Source organism: Epinephelus fuscoguttatus, linkage group LG19, assembly GCF_011397635.1.
Source record: "Epinephelus fuscoguttatus linkage group LG19, E.fuscoguttatus.final_Chr_v1".
NCBI lineage: Eukaryota > Metazoa > Chordata > Actinopteri > Perciformes > Serranidae > Epinephelus > Epinephelus fuscoguttatus.
The window spans coordinates 28,566,236-28,585,067 of NC_064770.1; the positions used below are offsets into that span (position 1 = coordinate 28,566,236).

General features: G+C 37.3%; 2 protein-coding genes and 1 long non-coding RNA gene across 4 annotated transcripts in view; 1 reads left to right on the forward strand and 2 right to left on the reverse strand.

The window, feature by feature from the left end:
• The window catches only part of LOC125878765 (uncharacterized), a 63,617-nt gene extending 62,983 nt beyond the window's left edge, over positions 1-634 (forward strand). For both annotated transcript variants that reach the window (XR_007447787.1, XR_007447786.1), the window contains exon 2: positions 577-634. This is a non-coding gene — a long non-coding RNA (uncharacterized LOC125878765). The remainder of the gene's footprint in view (positions 1-576) is intronic.
• ighd (immunoglobulin heavy constant delta) overlaps positions 1-18,832 on the reverse strand; it is a 185,184-nt gene that overhangs the window by 72,167 nt on the left and 94,185 nt on the right. The window contains 3 exon segments of the mRNA XM_049560106.1: positions 2,135-2,434; positions 4,327-4,372; positions 13,854-13,871. Coding sequence (XP_049416063.1) covers positions 2,135-2,434; positions 4,327-4,372; positions 13,854-13,871 — 364 coding nt within the window.
• LOC125878734 (uncharacterized) overlaps positions 1-18,832 on the reverse strand; it is a 231,193-nt gene that overhangs the window by 40,939 nt on the left and 171,422 nt on the right. The gene's annotated exons all lie outside the window — the stretch shown is intronic.

Here is an 18,832-nt window from a genome sequence, read left to right on the forward strand (position 1 = left end):
CCAGTTTTCATGTTCAACAATGCAGATGAACTTTTCCCCCTGTCTCCATTCTTCAAATGTGATGGGAAGTAAGCGACGTATGTATCTTTATGTCCTGCAGGGGGCTTCACTGGAACAGCATCAGGTATGTCTTTTCCATCATGGGTCTCCCAGAAAATCTTATGGACAGATGGTTTGTTTATCTTGACTTGACATTTTACATCTCCCTTTCCGTATAAAACAAAGTCCTCCATTGTTGGTTCTATGATGGTTACTTCCACATCTGCTTCCACGCATCCTGAATGTGTTAAATGAGGAATTATTAAACAATTATTGAACAAAAATGGCTGCAAAATGACAAGAATTGAAATTATATTTACAAACATATTTCAAAAAAAAAAGTAGCAATTTACTCACCAGGTCCATTGGTACAAATGTCTTTGGTCGCAGATGAATTCACATACGTTGGACCTTGTTCACCTTTCCCCGTAAACTCACATGTAAACGTATTGGTGTTCGTCCAATCACTTGATGGCACTGTCAGAAAACTTGCTGCACTGTACAGTGTTCCATTCTCTGCCTTTTTTTCATCAAAAGGTGTTTTGATGTTGGTTATTCCAGTGGTGATTTTTACTTCATTTTTCAGCCATTTGAACTCAAAATCTTTTGGTGAAAAATCTTTGGCAAAGCAGGAGAGGGTAGTCTCGGTGCCCTCACCAGAGGAGGAGGTCATTACTTTGAGAGTTGGCAACTGATATAAATCCTCTGAAAAACAAACATATACACAAATATATGTACAGTATGCAGAAGCAAGGAATCATTTATGTATATATATGCAGAAGCAAAGGTGAACAATGTGCTACAATGCTCATGTAATCTAGATTTACTATAGATTTACAATATAACTGAGTTTATGACTTCACTGAACTACTGTATGTTATGCAAATTGCACACACGTATGCACATAGTGATTCCACTCCTCTAATTGACATAATTTGTGGCTTTTTACTAAATTGTGCAGAAAGAGTAAAAAAAAGAAAAGATTTTCATGGTAAGAAAATTAGATAATTTAACAGCAGAGCTTTAATGCTCGCTTCTGCATATACATTGACTGCTTGGGCAAGCGAACAGAGAGTGAATGTTAGTCATCAACATGCAGTGAAAGTGGAGGCAGACGTTAGGAGGAACCATGATTAAGCAGATAGATTGAAAGTAGCAGAACACATACCAATAATCTATTCTCGGACAGGTGCAGAAGACATACAGTAAATTAGCCAGGAATAAAATCGACTGAGTCAGCAGCTGAGCTTCAGCCTTCTCATTCCACCTCACTGTTTGGTTTGCTTACAGATTCTAACATTAAAAACATTTAAGGAGATTTCACACAAATTTAATTTGATAACAGTTGTATTTTAGTTTTATGCTCTTCTCTGTGTTCATGTTCCTTTTAAATATGTTGAAGCATTTAAAAAAAAAAAAAATCCTGTCACAATTTTGAACACAAGCAGCTCGGGCTAAATTGGTAAAGTCTGCCTCTAATAACATGTCTCAGGAAAACCTACAAAATCAAGTAAATGATCAAGTAAATGAAAAGCAATGAACTTTTCATCCTACATCAATAACATTTATAAATGCATTATTGATAATAACTAAATGATTATGATGATTATTATTATTGTGTTGTCCCTGTCCTTTTTTGTCTACCTTTAGGTTTTTCTGAAAGCATTTAAAGCTGCATTTATGGCACAGGTTTTGCTGTACAAATGTGATTATTGTTAAATTATTATGACAACAAAAGGTTTTTTTATCTTCTAAATTAACTTTGTTATTTGACATAGATCACCAAATTATCTTGAAAAGAACTTAATATTTTATCCTTATCATGAGTAGCCTTGTAGCACTTTGTTTACTGCATTGTAAAATGTCAAACTTTCTCTGGCTGAAGATATTCTGTTTAATACTGTACTCTACCTTAATTTAGTATGACATTATTAATTAGTTATTATTACAAAATTGTATCATTAAGAAACTGAATTAAAAACCCTTTAAACTGTTGCACAATTATAAAATATGTCAACAGTTCCAACATGCAACACTACTAGATTTCAAATCAACAATTAAAAAAGACATTTTTAAGACTTAGCATAGGGCTTACTTGGCTTTGTGATAATAACATGTTGATTTCCCGCTGTATGTGTCACATCACATCTGAAGGATTTCGGGGCGTCCCAGTCCTGTTTGCTCACTTGGACTTGACTTATTCCAGTATAAAGGTTGTCTTTCAGTACTGGAGGGTACTGAATGAAGTCTGTCAAGGCAGCCCCATTTACTATGCTCCATGAGTAGGTCAGTGAGGAGGGTGTGAAGCCGGTGGCAAGGCAACCAAGAGTGACCGTGTTTCCAGTCCCAGAACCACATTGCATCAGAGGAAACACAGTTGGTGCATTTGGAGTGGCTGAGAAAGTAAAAACATACGTGTAATTAAACTACCAAAATTAAAAACAACATAACAGAGTTTTCTTGAACCAAGCATGAGTTAAAACTGAGAAGACAGTTGGGTAGATCAGCAGTGTAAAAAGCACATTGAAGGTGATAACTTTTATCATTTGTCCTCCATACAGAGACTTTCCCTATTTCAGTTATTTAATGCTGTTATTTGTTCACCTCACTCAATAATAGTATGAGTCATTTTTGTTAGTGAACATACAAATCAGTAAATAATTTTAAATACACAACTTTGACAGTAATCACAAGTCATTTTTTAAATTGAAGTGATGACGCTATAAAGTCGGTTACCATCCATTAAATGAGTTGACGTCTTATTGTTGCAAAAATTACTACTTTATGCCAAATTCAGCAGTTGTGTACGAGATTAAAGAGAATTCTTACCTGATGAAACAGTTACCATTGTTCCCTTTCCCCAGTAGTCAAAAGCAGTGTAGTAGCACAGTGCTGAATCTACTTAGCTGTTAGTATCAAAAGGCTACACCTAATGGCACGCTCAAAAAGTCTGCCTTGATATTTAATTGATCCCACTAACTTATACAATACACTTAAATAACCCAGAATACACTAGCCATAAAATACACCAGTGTGTCCTACTGAGAATATTGCTGTTTGACTTTTCACAGTACATACTGTATTAAAATGTTTTACTTTTGAAGTGAGACTTGACACGTTTAGAAATTAATTTAAACATGAAATTTTAAAAATGAAAAATATCCTGCTGTAGATTTTAAACAGTACAAATCTACCCTGATGACACTGTTACTGAGAACACTGCTGTTTGACTTTCCACAGTACATACCGCAGTAAAACGCTTTAGTTTTAAAGTAAGACTTGACGCTTTGAGAAATCAACTTAAACATAAAATTTAAAAAATGAAAAATATCCTGCTGTAGGTTTTAAACAGTACAAATCTTACCTGATGACACTGTTACCATGGTGCCTTTTCCCAGTAGTCGAAAGCCCAGTTGTCACAGTTAAGAGAGCCAATTCACACTTCTCACAAAAACTCATTACCGTAATATCCCATTACTTCATGTCATACAATTTGGTATCGGCACCAGATAAAATCAAAATAAAATATGTCCCCGTCAACGGACCTAAGTTCCAACTGAACTTAATAGTTTGAAGCTTTTCACAAATTCATCGTCAGGCTACAGAACACCGTTGGCTTTCTTATTACCGGCCAACAGTTGTGACGACATGAAGCTTTTAATAAATATTGTAGTAATGGGATTACAAAATTCCTTCTCTAATCAGAAATATTAAGATTACATACCTGAGGTGACGGTGACCGTGGTGCCTTTTCCCCAGTAGTCAAAAGCGTAGTCACAGTTCAACAAATTACCAACCACTGCATACAAAAACCTGTTCCCTAATATCTACACTGTCCATAGTCGGTTATTTTCTGGCAATCTACCCTACAACATATTAACCTTGGTTTTTGGAAATAAGGATTCAGAAAATGGAACAAAACCTGATTTTCACAACCGAAATTTGGATCGAGTCCACCAATTACGACACATTTAACATACAGTATCCCAGAAAGGAAAGAACTGCAAGGTGTCACAACTTGATCTCTCAAAAAATACCAATTCTGTGTTTAAATCAAAACGTAAACAACAGAGAAAGAAAAATAAAAGTGGCTTACCAGATGTGACTGTGACAGTCGTGCCTTTCCCCCAGTAGTCAAAAGCACCGTCACAGTGTCATATGTCAATACATCCAACATACAAAAACAAGCACCTTAAAGATGCCGTTGATGCCGAGGTCTAAATATGTTCTATTAAAAAGTATAAATACTACACTTTCAATATGAAGACAAATAAAGCTATTTTTTACCTGATGTGACGGTCACGGTTGTTCCTTTTCCCCAGTAGTCAAAGTAGTAGTCACAGTGATAGATTTCAATTGTGCTTTAGTACAAAAATATCTTGCAGCGTCTAACATCTAATAAATGAATGTACTTCTCCAGTAAACCACTGATTACGCCTAACATTTAACCTGAGCTCTTGTTTTTGCTGCAGACTAGATCCCACTTTAAGTGCAGTTGAAATCAACACAATTTTAAATAAAAAAACAGAAAAATGTTTAATTGTTTTCACTGGAAATACGTTTGATTATTACTCACCAGAAGTCACTGTGACTTGTGTTCCTTTCCCCCAGTAGTCAAAGTAGCCGTCACAGTGACAAATTACAATCTGCTTCTAATACAAATACCAAAAATGTTGTTTAAAGCAAGAAAAGGACACGTTTCACTGATTAAGCAATTCCCACTGTAATATTTATTAACCACTTCCCTTGAGATATTCATTTCCTGTGGTCTGGGTTACATAAAATGAGGTCTGTTTGTCAACGGTTGGTGAACACTTCCCCTTTATCAGACCCTCGTGTCAGCTCCAGTTCCTGCAGCATGACCTTGATTCAGCCACATTACTATTAAGTTTGATATAACTTAGTGATGTAGAGCTCTGTTACGCTTCACTTGAATTATCATACCAACTTCAATCAGCTGTATTGTCCACCCTGGAGGTATCCAATGTTTTAGTCCATTTTAATTGGAGATGGGACAAAATGTCATTACAGGAATATATCATATTACTTCCTCTTGTGATATTAATACACTGTCGCCAAGTATTTATATCTTTTTTTAAACCTGCAGTCGCTCTAAACAGATTCCCCGCACCATTCAGGTTTCGCCTTTAACAACAGATGGGACAAACAAAATTGATGAAGACCACACAATATGCAATAACTGTCTTACAAGTTTAGTTCACAGGCAACACAACAAACATAGTCACCTGATTCTTCATCATCCTGATCTCGTTGTGGAGAAAACGGCTAACACCACCACAAATATAAGTCAGCCTATATATTAATGAAAGCTTCCTTTTGTATCCCTGATGGCTACCAGTGTTACTAAGTTTATTGCTGGGTTTATTTTTTACACTTGGACACACTTTATTAGGGACACCTGTTCGATGGCTCGTTAACGCAAATAGCTCATAAGCCAATCACATGGCAGCACCTTAATGCATTTAAGCATGTGGACATGGTCAAGACGACCTGCTGAAGTTCAAACCAAGCACCAGAATGGAAAGGTGAATTAAGTGACTCTGAACATGGCATGATTGTTGGTGCCAGACGGGCTGGTCTGAGTATTTCAGAATCTGCTGATCTATTGGGGTTTTCACACACAACCATCTCTAGGGTTTACAGAGGATGGTCCCACATAGAGAAAATATCCAGTGAGCAGCAGTTCTCTGGGTGAAAATGCCTTGTTGATGCCAGAGGTCAGAGGAGAATGGCCGGACTGGTTCAAGATGATAGAAAGAAATAACCTCATTACAACCAAGGTCTGCAGAAGACCATCTCTGAACCAACAACACGTCAAACCTTGAAGCAGATGGGCTACAGCAGCAGAAGACCACACCAGGTGCCACTCCTGTCCGCTAACAACAGGAAACTGAGGCTACAGTTCACACAGGCTCACCTAAACTGGACAATAGAAGTTTGGAAAAATGTTGCCTGGTCTGATGAGTCTGGATTTCTGCTGCCACATTCAGATGGTAGGGTCAGAATTTGGTGTCAACAACATGAAAGCATGGGTCCATCCTGCCTTGTATCAACGGTTCAGGCTGCTGGTGGTGGTGTAATGGTGTGGGGGATATTTTCTTGGCACACTTTGGGCCCCTTAGTACCAACTGACAGCTCTCTCAAATGACATTTGAGAGCGCTGGCGTTTTTCTCTTTTTCACTGTTTTTGGCCGTGCACCTTACACGTGTATTTATTTTGAGAGTGCTTGCTTTTTCCTATGTGATCATGTCAATATGGACCAGAATCTCTGAGGAATGTTTGCAGCACCTTGTTGAATCTATGCCATGAAGAATTAAGGCAGTTCTGAAGGCAAAAGGGGTCCAACAGGTGCGAGCAAGGTGTACCTAATAAAGTGGCCATCAAAGAAGTACTTAGCTAAGACTATATGCATGTCTTTGTGCATTGTTTCATCTCAGTTGCCAAATTCTGTGAACCTGACACCATAATGCAGTGAATAAATACATCTTTACTATATAATGATGAAAACTCTATCTGTGTGTGTGTCTGTGTGTCTGTTCCACATTTTTCTCCTCACTGACTGGGTCAATCCATGTGAAATTTGGCACAGTGGTAGAGGGTCATGGGAGGATGCGAATGTAGCTATATTACATCAGTTGGCCAAAGGGGGGCGCTATAGCAACCAATTGAAATTGCAAACTTTGAATGGGCATATCTCATGCCCCGTATGTCGTAGAGACATGAAGCTTTTGCACAGAGATGCCTCTCCTCATGAGGAACAAATTTGCCCCAAGAACCCATAACTTCCGGTTATATAGATTTTCTGCCATTTTGAATTTTTTGAAAAACACTTAAAATCGATCTCTTCCTAGGAAGTTTGACCGATCTGCATGAAACTGGTTGAACATAATCTAGGGACCAATATCTAAAGTTCCCTCTTGGCAAAAGTTGGAAAACTTACTAAAACTGAGCTTCTATAAGGCAATGAATATTGGGCGTGGCTCATCACATAAAGGTGTATAACATCTCAAGGGTTTCACCGATCACCACGCAACTTTGTAGGCATATGACCACACATAATCTGAAGGGACCCCTCCATTATTGACCCCATCAAACAAAATGGGGGCGCTAGAGAGCTAATTTATTATCTTGGCCTAACCGCCATATGGATTTTTACTAAACTTGGTAGATATGTAGAACAGGACGCCTCAAGGTGACTGGAGAAATTTAACTCTAATTGGCAACTGGGTGGCGCTATAACAACAGAAAAATGCTTAAAAATGGCTAAAATGCGACCGATCGCTGTGGCTCCCCCTGTAGCCCAATTTTTTTTTTTTTTTTTTTTGGTATGACTAAGTCATGTTATGATATGCTGTACATAATCACGGAAACTGTCAGTGTGTTATTCTGTCAGTCAGTCATTCTGTCTGTCCCACATTTTTCTATCACTGACGTGGTCAGTCTATGTGAAACTGCACATAGGCATTGAGGATTGCAATAGGCAGAAGGTGACAAAGCTACCAATGGGTATGGACTATTGAGTGTCAAAGATTTGCAGTATTGCAATACCTTCGTCATTGTGGGCAACATATTGTTATAGTATTGTATTGTGAGTTGATTCCCACCACTAGTTTTAATGTGCAGTATGCAACTATGAAACTTAGCATATGTGTTTAATTCAAGTCTGCACATCTACCTTTATAGTGTACAGGCTTTAACTTATGTTTGGCTGCCTTGAAGGTTGGAAATTGATCTAGAACAAAAGAAAATACAAATTTTAAAGACACACACCTTTACTCGTCATAACTAAACTGAGACGTGATGATTTTGCAAAGATTGCAGGAAAGTTCTTAGTCAGGGGGCAGCCCTAGAGATCATTGTATTTGTGCTATAATAATTAGAGGTGTTATGATGAACTGGATCTATGCATGATTAGAAACTGTCTATTGCGCTAATAGACTGTAAATAAATGGTCTGTTTTACTCACAGACTGTACATTTCGAATTCAAACAGGCCATTACAGTTTTAAAATGAACTTTTCTCCAACGAATGATCGCATTTTGAATAAAAAAAAGTGACAGCCCTATAGCATGCTGACATTGTAACTAAGATGGTGAACACAGCAATATACATGTAAAACAGCAGCGTACTAACATTGTCATTGTGACACAGCAGCGCCATGGTACGTATTCACAGAGCTGCTACTGTGGCTGTAGGCTCATAATCTTGCTTGTAAAAGGAAGTTAATAACTATAACCAGCCTCTACAGCTGAGCTCCTGTCTGACACTGCTGACATTATAAACAGATAAACGAGGATGGTTTGACCAAAAAACATCAGTTTTCTCTTTAAGATGTTTGTTGCGTCAAAAATGCTTAAAACTGTTTAAAACTCAAACAGTGCACAGTTTATTTGCAGATTATGTTATATTAGCCATCACATTCATTTTTAACTTGCACAATCAGGCATCTGCACAAGGCATTCCATTTTTCCCAAAAAACGAGTTTGCTTGCTCCAGGCAAAGTTAATGTTGAGCCCAAACTCACTGGATACTTCTGGACGTCATATTTTACAATTGTCCTGCTAATGGAAACTCATCATGATCGACTTATTGTGAGTGTTTTATATTGCGACCCATGATAAAATCCTATGTTGTCCATCCCTACATTGGTTTTCCAACTGTTGAGGAAAAGTCAGAGCTTTAGTTAAATATTAACTTCATGATTATTTACCACAAGAGATGTTCGTATGACATTTTTAGCCGTGCTAGCACCATGGCTCCATATGAGACTGTCTGCAGTCCATCGCTTTGGTCCAGGCTTAAATATCTCAACAATTATTTGATGGATTGTCTTAACTTAATCATTCATTAAATCATGAAGAAGAAGAGTTCTCTGTTACTTCGAACAACAGCGCTTTCATTTTACTGTAGAGCGTCAGATTGGAGTTACAAACGTACCCATTACCTGCTAAACAGGGGCGTAAACGTAGACAGTGCAGGCAGGGCGGTTGCTGGGGCCCATGGGGTGAGGGGGTCCATAGAGAGAGTGGGCCCTCCAACTAAATGTTAGGCAGAAAACAGGCTCTTGTGAGTTATTTAGATCGCTATCTTAGAAATATGCCTGTGTTCAAAGAAAAGCTTGAAAAGACAAACCTATGTCCTTTATGTTTATTTATTCCTTTTTTGTAGTGTAGTGAGTAGCAATCTACAATAAAATATGTTATAAAATACAGCCTACTCCCCAGAAACTATGAATAAACTATAAAAACTATACAATTAAATGAAAGCTTCCTTATTTCCGTTGGTATTTTTTGTCATATATGATGATTTTTGGGTAATATGTATGTTGGTATTGTCCACTGTCAAGTCTCTATTTGATCATGTGATGATACGATTATATGGTAACTTTAGGCGCATAATTAGTAACTATTGTGCCGTAGGGCCCCTCATGATTAGCGTGCACTAGGACCTGTTGTAACTACCTTACGCCGCAGCTGCTGCTAAACATTAACGTGTTAGTATTGACATTATGAGCATGTTAGCATGCTGACCCAGGTGTTTAGCTCAAAGCACAGCTGTGCCTAAATACAGCCTCACAGAGCTGCTAGCTGGCAGTCTACTTTCGCTCAGTTCAGTCTTATTTGAATGTTTACGTGGCCCTGAAATCATGCAAAATGCCATGGGCTGGTGGCAGGGTGGTGTCCGTGTGGACAGTCTGTCTTATAGAATCTGATTTACCTGAAGTGTGAACACAGCCTTATTATATATACCCCTCATACTATTAACTAACTAATACTAATACTAATACTGATATGCAGGCTACTGGTTCAGATTAAGCTGTGGTGTAAAAAACAAGAAAAAAAAAGAAATGTTTTCAGTTAGAATTTAATTTTATGTATTATCATCTTTCTGTTGAAAACTAAAAAATGCAGGTTCTCCAGCCTGACTTTGTGTAATATATTATCATGTGTTACCAGTGCTGCTGTCTGAGCCTTTGGTTCTCAGTCTAAAGTTTCCGTTTGTTAACTGGATGCGGAAGCACCTGTTGTGGCAAAGATAGTTTCCTCTGTGTTACATAAATATCAACCAATAAGGATGTTAATAACCACAAGTCCAACATGTACACACATTTTCATTTGTTTCCTGCAGTATGTCTGATTAAGTCTGGAACTGTATTTGACTTTAAAACTATGTTTGTATGTATAGGAGTACATTTAAAGTAATGGGAAGTAAATAGTTAATGAAAAAAAAATATAACATTCCCCATTAATTCAATATGTCCTTCCACTTGTCCATTGAATATTACCTTTCTTTAGAGTCTAGTGACTGAAGGAACTTTTTCTAAAGGCACAGTGACTTTTTGCTTCAGTTTAGTAAAAGACAGGTTTTTGTATTACCATATATCACTGTGGCTAGCTCCTCACAGTGCTACATGCTTATACAAAAACCTTTGCCTAATATGTTGCATTGCTAGTATTATGTACTGCATGTAGCTTCTGAGCAGAGGGAATCATAAAACAGCATTCTAGTTTTTCTTTACATTTTATTTTTAATGGTACCTTATAAAACATATTTTTTTCTGTTTGTAAACACCACAGTTCTCACACATTGGTGATGTTTAGCCTTTAAGCTTCAGAGACGACAAAGGTCTGACAACCACTTTGGTCTAGGCTGTTAAAAACTGAATCTAAATCTGACAGATAAAGGATGAAATGTTGTGAAGTACTCTCTACAGTAAAACCCTGAACATATTACATCCACCTAATGTGAGTGAAAAAAAAATTCATATTGTTTTCCAGTGTGTGAAATATGTTATCTCTGTGTGACAAAAAAGAGCTTTTCTTCAGTTTTCAAGATTAAACGGAAAACAAAACAAAACCCTTCCACTATTCCATTGTATATCACCTTCTTTAGTGTCTAATACATTTAGGAAATGGCCTGGTTTTGTAAATATTAGTGACTCTGGGCCTCAGTTCAGCTCAGGACAGGTTTTTGTATTACCACATATCACTGTGGCCAGCCCGGGTACACATTGGCACATGCTCATACAAAAACCTTTGCCTGATATGTTGCGTGGTCAGTATTTTGTACTCTTTCTTCTCAGAATTGACTACATTCAGTACCTTTTTACAGTAAAATGTTAAAATCAGGAAATGAAATTGAAAAAAAAATCACTTTTACTCAATTTTATTTTTAAGTTTAAGTTTTGAGAAAATGTACATTATTTTCTGCGAATTAAGGAATGAAAAATATTACTTGTAAGCTAATGATGTCTTAACCCAACCCTTTCTGCAAGATCACATTTTATTGCCAATGTTTAAAATATACTTTGCAGGACTCACACAGAAGCAATCCCTCTTAAACATCAATTATGACCCTTGAGAAATGTGTGGCGGTGTATTTTTCTGCAGAGACCTTGCCTTCTGCCTGTATTTTCTTATTCCCTTCTGATTTTCTGTGTTCGGGACGTGCATGGCGTGTACCCCCATAGCGCTCAGGTGAGGTTAGTGCTTCATAAAAAGGTAGCGACCAGGTGTCAGACCGAAAGCAGCAGGTGTCCAAGAGAAACAGCGTGCAAAAAACAAATATAGCAAGGTGAAAAGCCAAACGAGAGTGCTTCTGGGGTTGGCTTTTACTCTCACTTTCTTTGGCTTGTTCACAAACAGTAACCGACAACCCTATGTAGTGTACCTTTAAACATCTTTGATTTTCCTCAGGGGACTTTTATTGGACACCTACAGGCAGCTGAAAGTCTCGCCTTTGTTTAACAAGTTATGTTAAGATTTAATCCCGTGACAAGAATAAGCAGTGCAGAATTTCTTACTTCTCACTTCTCTTACTATTTTCAAAATGTGTTCTTCAAATTGTGATAATGACACAATAAAACAAACAAATATAAATACTGTTGATATATGTGCAGTAAAACCACAAATGGCAAAAGCAAAACTACTGTAGCATTAAACAAGATCCAGAGGCTCTGACAGGATGATACGTATGTCCTACCCAGTATAGTTTCAGGCTTGTCATCCAAAGTTTGGGTGGCCGAACACAAAGGGGTTGCCAGCTTTAGTTTAACACTGTATATGCCTCGGTATAGAAGTATGTTTATGTAATAGATCCTTAATTTGTGACCAGTAGCTCTCACTAAAATCAAATGTTAGTGTTTTTCTCAGTGTGTGGATTTATTATCTTTGCTTCTACAAAGCTTGAGAAAAAGGTTGAGCTTTTTTGTGATGTTCACGGTAAAACTGAAAAACAAAGTAATTCCAGATAAATGCAGTTTACCTTCCCACTATACATTTGACTGTCATCTTCCTTCAGAGTCTGGAGACTTGAGGAAATAACCCGACCTTCTCTTTTTCTTAAGCCACAGTGACTCTGTGCTCCATTCAGTTCAGTACAGGTTTTTCTATTACCATATATCACTGTGGCTGCTACTCCATCCACAGTGCCACATGCTCATAGAAAAACCTTTGCTTGACATGGTGCGTGGTCGGTGGTTTGTACTTTTTGATCTCAGTAGAGGTATTTATGATATTTCACAACATTTTTACAATTAAAATATGAAGTCCTGAAAGAACACTCCACTATTGCTCCCTTTTTATTTTTAATTTTACCCTTGGAACTTATTGCTTGCTGTTTGTGTGACATGGAAACTGTATCACTTTTGACCCCGTGATGTCCTAACACCACCCTTTGTGCAAGAACACATTATTGTTAATCTTTTGACATCTTTGCTTTCTTAAGAAGAGTTTTGTTGGACTCATACAGGCAGGAGAAAGCAGTCTCACCCACTGACTCGTTTTCTGTATCAGCACCATACACAGCATTTCCTTCTCAGTGGAAGGAGGTTTTTGTCAGAGGATTTATCACCGTGGCTGCCATATGCTGCACTGTGATATAAATCCATACAAAAACTCCACCCTGCACACGGCTATAACAAAACATAAATGCTCTTCCTTTAACTGTAGTGATTTTCATATTAGTTTAACCACAATTTGTGACTGTGTCTATTAGCTCACATTTAAAACATTGAAATTTAAATGAACTGCAAGTGGTCAAAAATCTGTCTTTTTTTAGTATGTGAAATATGTTATCTTTGCTAATATATTCAGGCTAAAGTGTTATGATTTCCCAGACTGTTCAGAGTGACAAATCCATAAAAATTGTGTGTGTTAAGGAAGCTTGTGATGTCCTAACACGGCCCTTTGAGTAAATCAGTCAGTCTTTAAAGATCTTAGCTTTTACTGAGAAGAGTTTTGTTGGACTCATACAGGCAGGAGAGAGCAGTCTCACCCACTGACTCGTTTTCTGTATCAGCACCATACAGCATTTCCTTCTCAGTGGAAGGAGGTTTTTGTCAGAGGATTTATCACTGTGGTTGTTATAGTACACTGTGATATAACTCCGCATAAATACTCCACCCTGCACACTGGCTATAACTAAACACACTAATTAATTCTAATTGTAGTGATTTTTATATGCGTTTGTGACCATTAGCTCACATTTAAAACATACTTAAAATAACTTGGAATCAAATTAACTGCAAGTAGCCACACATCTGTCTTTTTTAGTATGTGAAATATATTGTCTTTGCTAATATATTCAGGCTAATGCATTATGATTTCCCAGTCTTCTCAGAGTAACAAATACACAAAAATGCAATTCACCCCTCCACTACAGTCCATTGCATATCACCTTTCTTCAGAGTCTATTGATTTTGGGAAATTGTCTGAGCTTCTCTTCTTCATGAGGCACGATGACTTTGTGCGTCAGTTCAGCTCAGGTTTTTGTATTAGCACATATCACTGTGGCCGCTACCCCATGCATACACAGTGGAACATACCCTTACAAAAACCTTTGCCTGATGTGTTGCGTGGTCAGTACGTGCTATTTTTACCTTTTTTTAAAAAAAGAAAACTATAAAATGCTCATTTTCATTTTACTCTTTGAAACCTAATAATTGCTGTTTTTTAATACTTTGTTTAAACTCTGTGTGTTAAGGAAGCTTGTGTTGTCCTGTCACAGCCCTCTGTGTAAATCAGTCAGTCTTTAAAGATCTTAGCTTTTACTAAGAAGAGTTTTGTTGGACACGTACAGGCAGGAGAGAGCAGTCTCACCCACTGACTTATTTTCTGTATCAGCGCCATACTCAGCATTTCCTCCTCAGTGGAAGGAGGTTTTTGTCACAGGATTTATCACTGTGGCCGCTGCTGCTATACACTGTCATATAACGCGTACAAAAACTCCACCCTGCACACTGGCCATGACAACACAAAAATGCTGCTACTACATATTACGTTTCTTGGAGAGTTTTGGGAGAGGGATTGGTGTTGTGAATATTTTCTCTTTTTCTTGAAGCACAGTGACTTTGGGCCTCAGTTCAGCTCAGGACAGGTTTTTGTATTACCACATTTCACTGTGGCTGCCACCCCACACAGTGACACATGCTCTTACAAAAACCTTTGCCTGATATGGTGCATGGTCAGTATTTCCTACTCAGTATAGGAGTAGAAAACTAGACTTCAGCACCTTTTTACATCAAAATTATATTGTGGAATATCATTCCACATTTGCTCAATTTTACCATTTTAAACACTACACGACACTGTGATATAACTCTATACAAAAACTCCACCCTGCACACTGGCTGTCACGGGACACACATGTTGCTTAACTATAAAGTTTTATAACAGTTAAATGTTGAGATTGAAGCATGTGATAAGAATCAGCGACACCAAAACTCCCTGATGATTGTTTTTAATTTTGTCGTGTTGTACACATTCTTTAAAAGGGCTCTACAGTGATGATTGTGACACAATTAAACAAACACCTATGTGAATACATTGTGCAGCAAAACCATGGAAATATGACATCTTCTTAATTTAAGTAAGACACAATACGTTGTTTTTCATTATGTGAAATATGATATATTTGCTGATTCAAAGTAGGAGGAAAACAATGTGAGCTTCTCTGAGGTTTTAAAACTAGAAATAACAAATAAACAACAAACATTTCCACATGAAATTGATCCTTCCACTTTTCCATTGAATACTACAGTCCTTTTGTAAATTTGGGAAACATCTCAGTTTTGCGAATATCTTATCTTTTGCTGAAGGCACAGTGACTTTGTGCTTCAGTGCAGTTCAGGACAGGTTTTTGTATTAGCACATATCACTGTGACCCACCCCGTCTACACAGTGTCAAATACTCCGGCAAAAACCTCTGCCTGATACGGTGCGTAGTCAGTCTTTAATAATCAGTATGATATCACTGCCTTTTTTACAGTAAAACTAAATTTTGAAAGAACATTGCGTTCAAATTTTACCCTTTGAAATCTAATTTGTGCTTTAATGCCTTTTTTTATTTTGTGGATATTTATATGATCCCCTTTGTCTTAAGGAAACTGTATCTATGACCCCCTTAACACCTTGCATTAAAACACTTTCTTAATCATTAAAATGGGATAGTGCTTGACCACATGAAGTACTGGTGTAAATGCACCCAAAACGCATGGAGGATGGATCGTGATCCGATTGGCCAAACCATCTGCGGTGGTGGTCAGGGACACACTGTGACTCAAGCACCAGACCCTGATTTTGCAGGGTGCACACCGGTCTTTCTCTGATCTGATGCTCACTTACCTCCTAACTTACTGTGGTGTCTCCCTTCTCCGTAATGGATTCTTTCTATTGATCACAGACTACAATCAGTTAGGCCTATTTCATCTTTGTCAACCTCGCTGCTGCATTCGAAATCTTCCGGACTGTCTCTGACATATACCAGCAAGGACTTTTTTACACCAATATTGGCGATGAAAATATTAAAAAAAAAAAAAAAAAAAAAATACTATAATAGTTGATGACAGGCGGGGTGGGGTCCATTTGGACTGCATTCGTCTGTTTGAGCTGGATGGATCTCAGTCAGATCTCAAAGGGGACACTGGTGACACATACCTATACCAGGTGTAAATGTAATCAGATTATATTATATCTAGACACAGTGTGGATACAAGACTTTAATACAAGGTGTAAACTGGGTCACTTTTAAGCTAATGATGATTATATTGTCAGTTTTTATGAAACATCTTTGCACATTCAGGCAGCAGAAGGCAGTCTCACCTTTTGGCTTATTTTCTGTATCAGCAGCATACACAGCACTTCCTTCTCAGTGGGAGGAGGTTTTTGTCAAAGGATATATCACTGTGCTGCCATAGCTGCCATAATACACTGTGCTAAAACGCCATACAAAAACTCCATCCTGCACGCTGGCTGTCACGGGACACAAATGCTGTTACTTAAACTCTAATGGTTTTTTTTAATGTTATTTTAAAAAAAACTGCAGTGTAAATATTCTGTGATGATCTTTTTTAAATGATTATTTCTTCATTTTGCCATCTTGTACACACGTACAAGAAATAGATTCAAAATAGATTCAAAGTTATGATCATGTTACAATTAAAGAAACACATTACAAATGTTTTTTATCCACATTATGCAGTGTGGGTTTCAAAAAAGCTTTTCTGAGGTGTTATTATTTTCCTGTGTTTTTAGGCTACAACTGAGATTAAATTCACCCCTCCACTATTCCACTTAAGTAACTTTGTGCTTCGGTCGAATGCAGGTCAGGTTTTTGTATTAGCACGTATCACTGTGGTTGCCACTCCATGCACAGTGCCACATGCTCATACAAAAACCCGGTGTGGTGCATTGTTGCCATTGCCATATTTATTTAGGATGGCTTTTAATACCCAGTAGTGTGGTGACTACTTTTACTCTGTTTTATTTTATTTTATTTTATTGCTCCTATTGCTTATATTATTTTCATTGCTTTTATTGTTTTTATTGTTGTTATTGCCTCTATTTATTTTTAATTGTTTTATTTATTGCTTCTTTTGCACCTATTGTAAAGCACTTTGGTTCACCGAAAGGGTTGTTGTAAAGGGCTGTATAAATAAAGAACATTTACATTTACATTTACATTGTTAGTTTTGAATGCATCACTTTAAAGCCACGATGTTCTGACACAACCCTTTGTGTAAGATCACATCGTCATCAGTCTTTGTATGTGTGTGCTTTCGTAAGGAAGTTTTGTCGGGCACATTTTTTGTATTAACACCAGATTTCCTTCTCAGCGGGAGGAGGTTTTTGTCAAAGGATATATCACTGTGCTGCTATAGCTGCCAGAAAACCATGTGCCGCTATAATAGGCTACACTGTGCTAAAACGCCATACAAAAACTCCACCCTGCACACTGACTGTCACGGGACACAAATGCTGTTACTTAAACTCTAATGTGTTTTTTTTTATGTTATTTAAAAAAAAAACAAAAAAAAACTGCAGTGCAAATATTCTGTGATGATCTTTTTTTAAATGATTATTTCTTCATTTTGTCATCTTGTACACACGTACAAGAAATAGATTCAAAATAGATTCAAAGTTATGATCATGTTACAATTAAAGAAACTCATTACAAATGTTTTTTATCCACATTATGCAGTTAAACTATGGACAAATGACAGACATGTAATTTAAATGAGAATCAAAACTACTGACACATAAAACAATATCAGAAGGCTCTGACAGGATGATACATAATCTCTCTCTCTCTCTCTCTCTCTCTCTCTCTCTCTCTCCCTCTCTCTCTCTCTATATATATATATATTTCTTTCACCATATCCGAAGGTTGGGTGGCCTAACACAAGGTTAGGTTTAACACTGTATGTGTCTCAGTAGGACTACATTTAAAATTGTGGGTTTCAAAAAACCCACAATTTTTTTTCTGAGGTGTTAGAATTTTCCTGTGTTTTTCGGCTACAACTGAGATTAAATTCACAGCTCCGCTATTCCACTGAAGTGACTTTGTGCTTCGGTTGAATGCAGGTCAGGTTTTTGTATTAGCACGTATCACTGTGGTTGCCACTCCATGCACAGTGCCACATGCTCATACAAAAACCCGGTGTGGTGCATTGTTAGTTTTTGAATGCATCACTTTAAAGCCATGCTGTTCTGACACAACCCTTTGTGTAAGATCACATCGTCATCAGTCTTTGTATGTGTGTGCTTTCATAAGAAAGTTTTGTCTGGCACGTTTTTTGTATTAACACCAGATTTCCTTCTCAGTGGAAGGAGGTTTTTGTCATTTGATGTATCACTGTGGCCGTCATACTGCACTGTGATATAGCTCCATACAAAAACTCCACCCTGCACACTGGCTTTCATGACACACAAATAAAATACAGAACAGTTGCAGTATACAGACCTTTGTGTCGCTCAAGAGGTTTTTGTAACTGCATGAATCACTGTGGCCACCCCAGTTATAACACAGTGAAACAGCACAGTGCAAAAACCTATGTCACAGTGTAGCTGTCATATCCTTCTCTGCAATACACAATACAGCTGTTTTTAAAGTAAAATATTAAAATAATTCATAATAACAGTTTGTTTTTTTTCTTGTGGGATTTCAGTGACCATTATAGGTGTTTGTTTTCTGCTGTATGACTTCATATTATTCAATGGCTGGACTTAATAGTTGGATTTTGAGTATGCAACATGTGCCACTCATGAGTCATTCAATAACTTTATTATCACAGCAAATATTTGCATGCTTCTTTTCAGTGTTAGCAAAGATACAATACTGATTTTATGAGGTTTTGTTATGTGCTATAGTTAACGATCATACTGTATTGTGCGGCAGCCCACTTTACAATAATAACATTAACTACCCTTTAATTGACAGATGAATAATAATTAAATAATGCTTAATAATTTATATATATTTCATTCTATATAT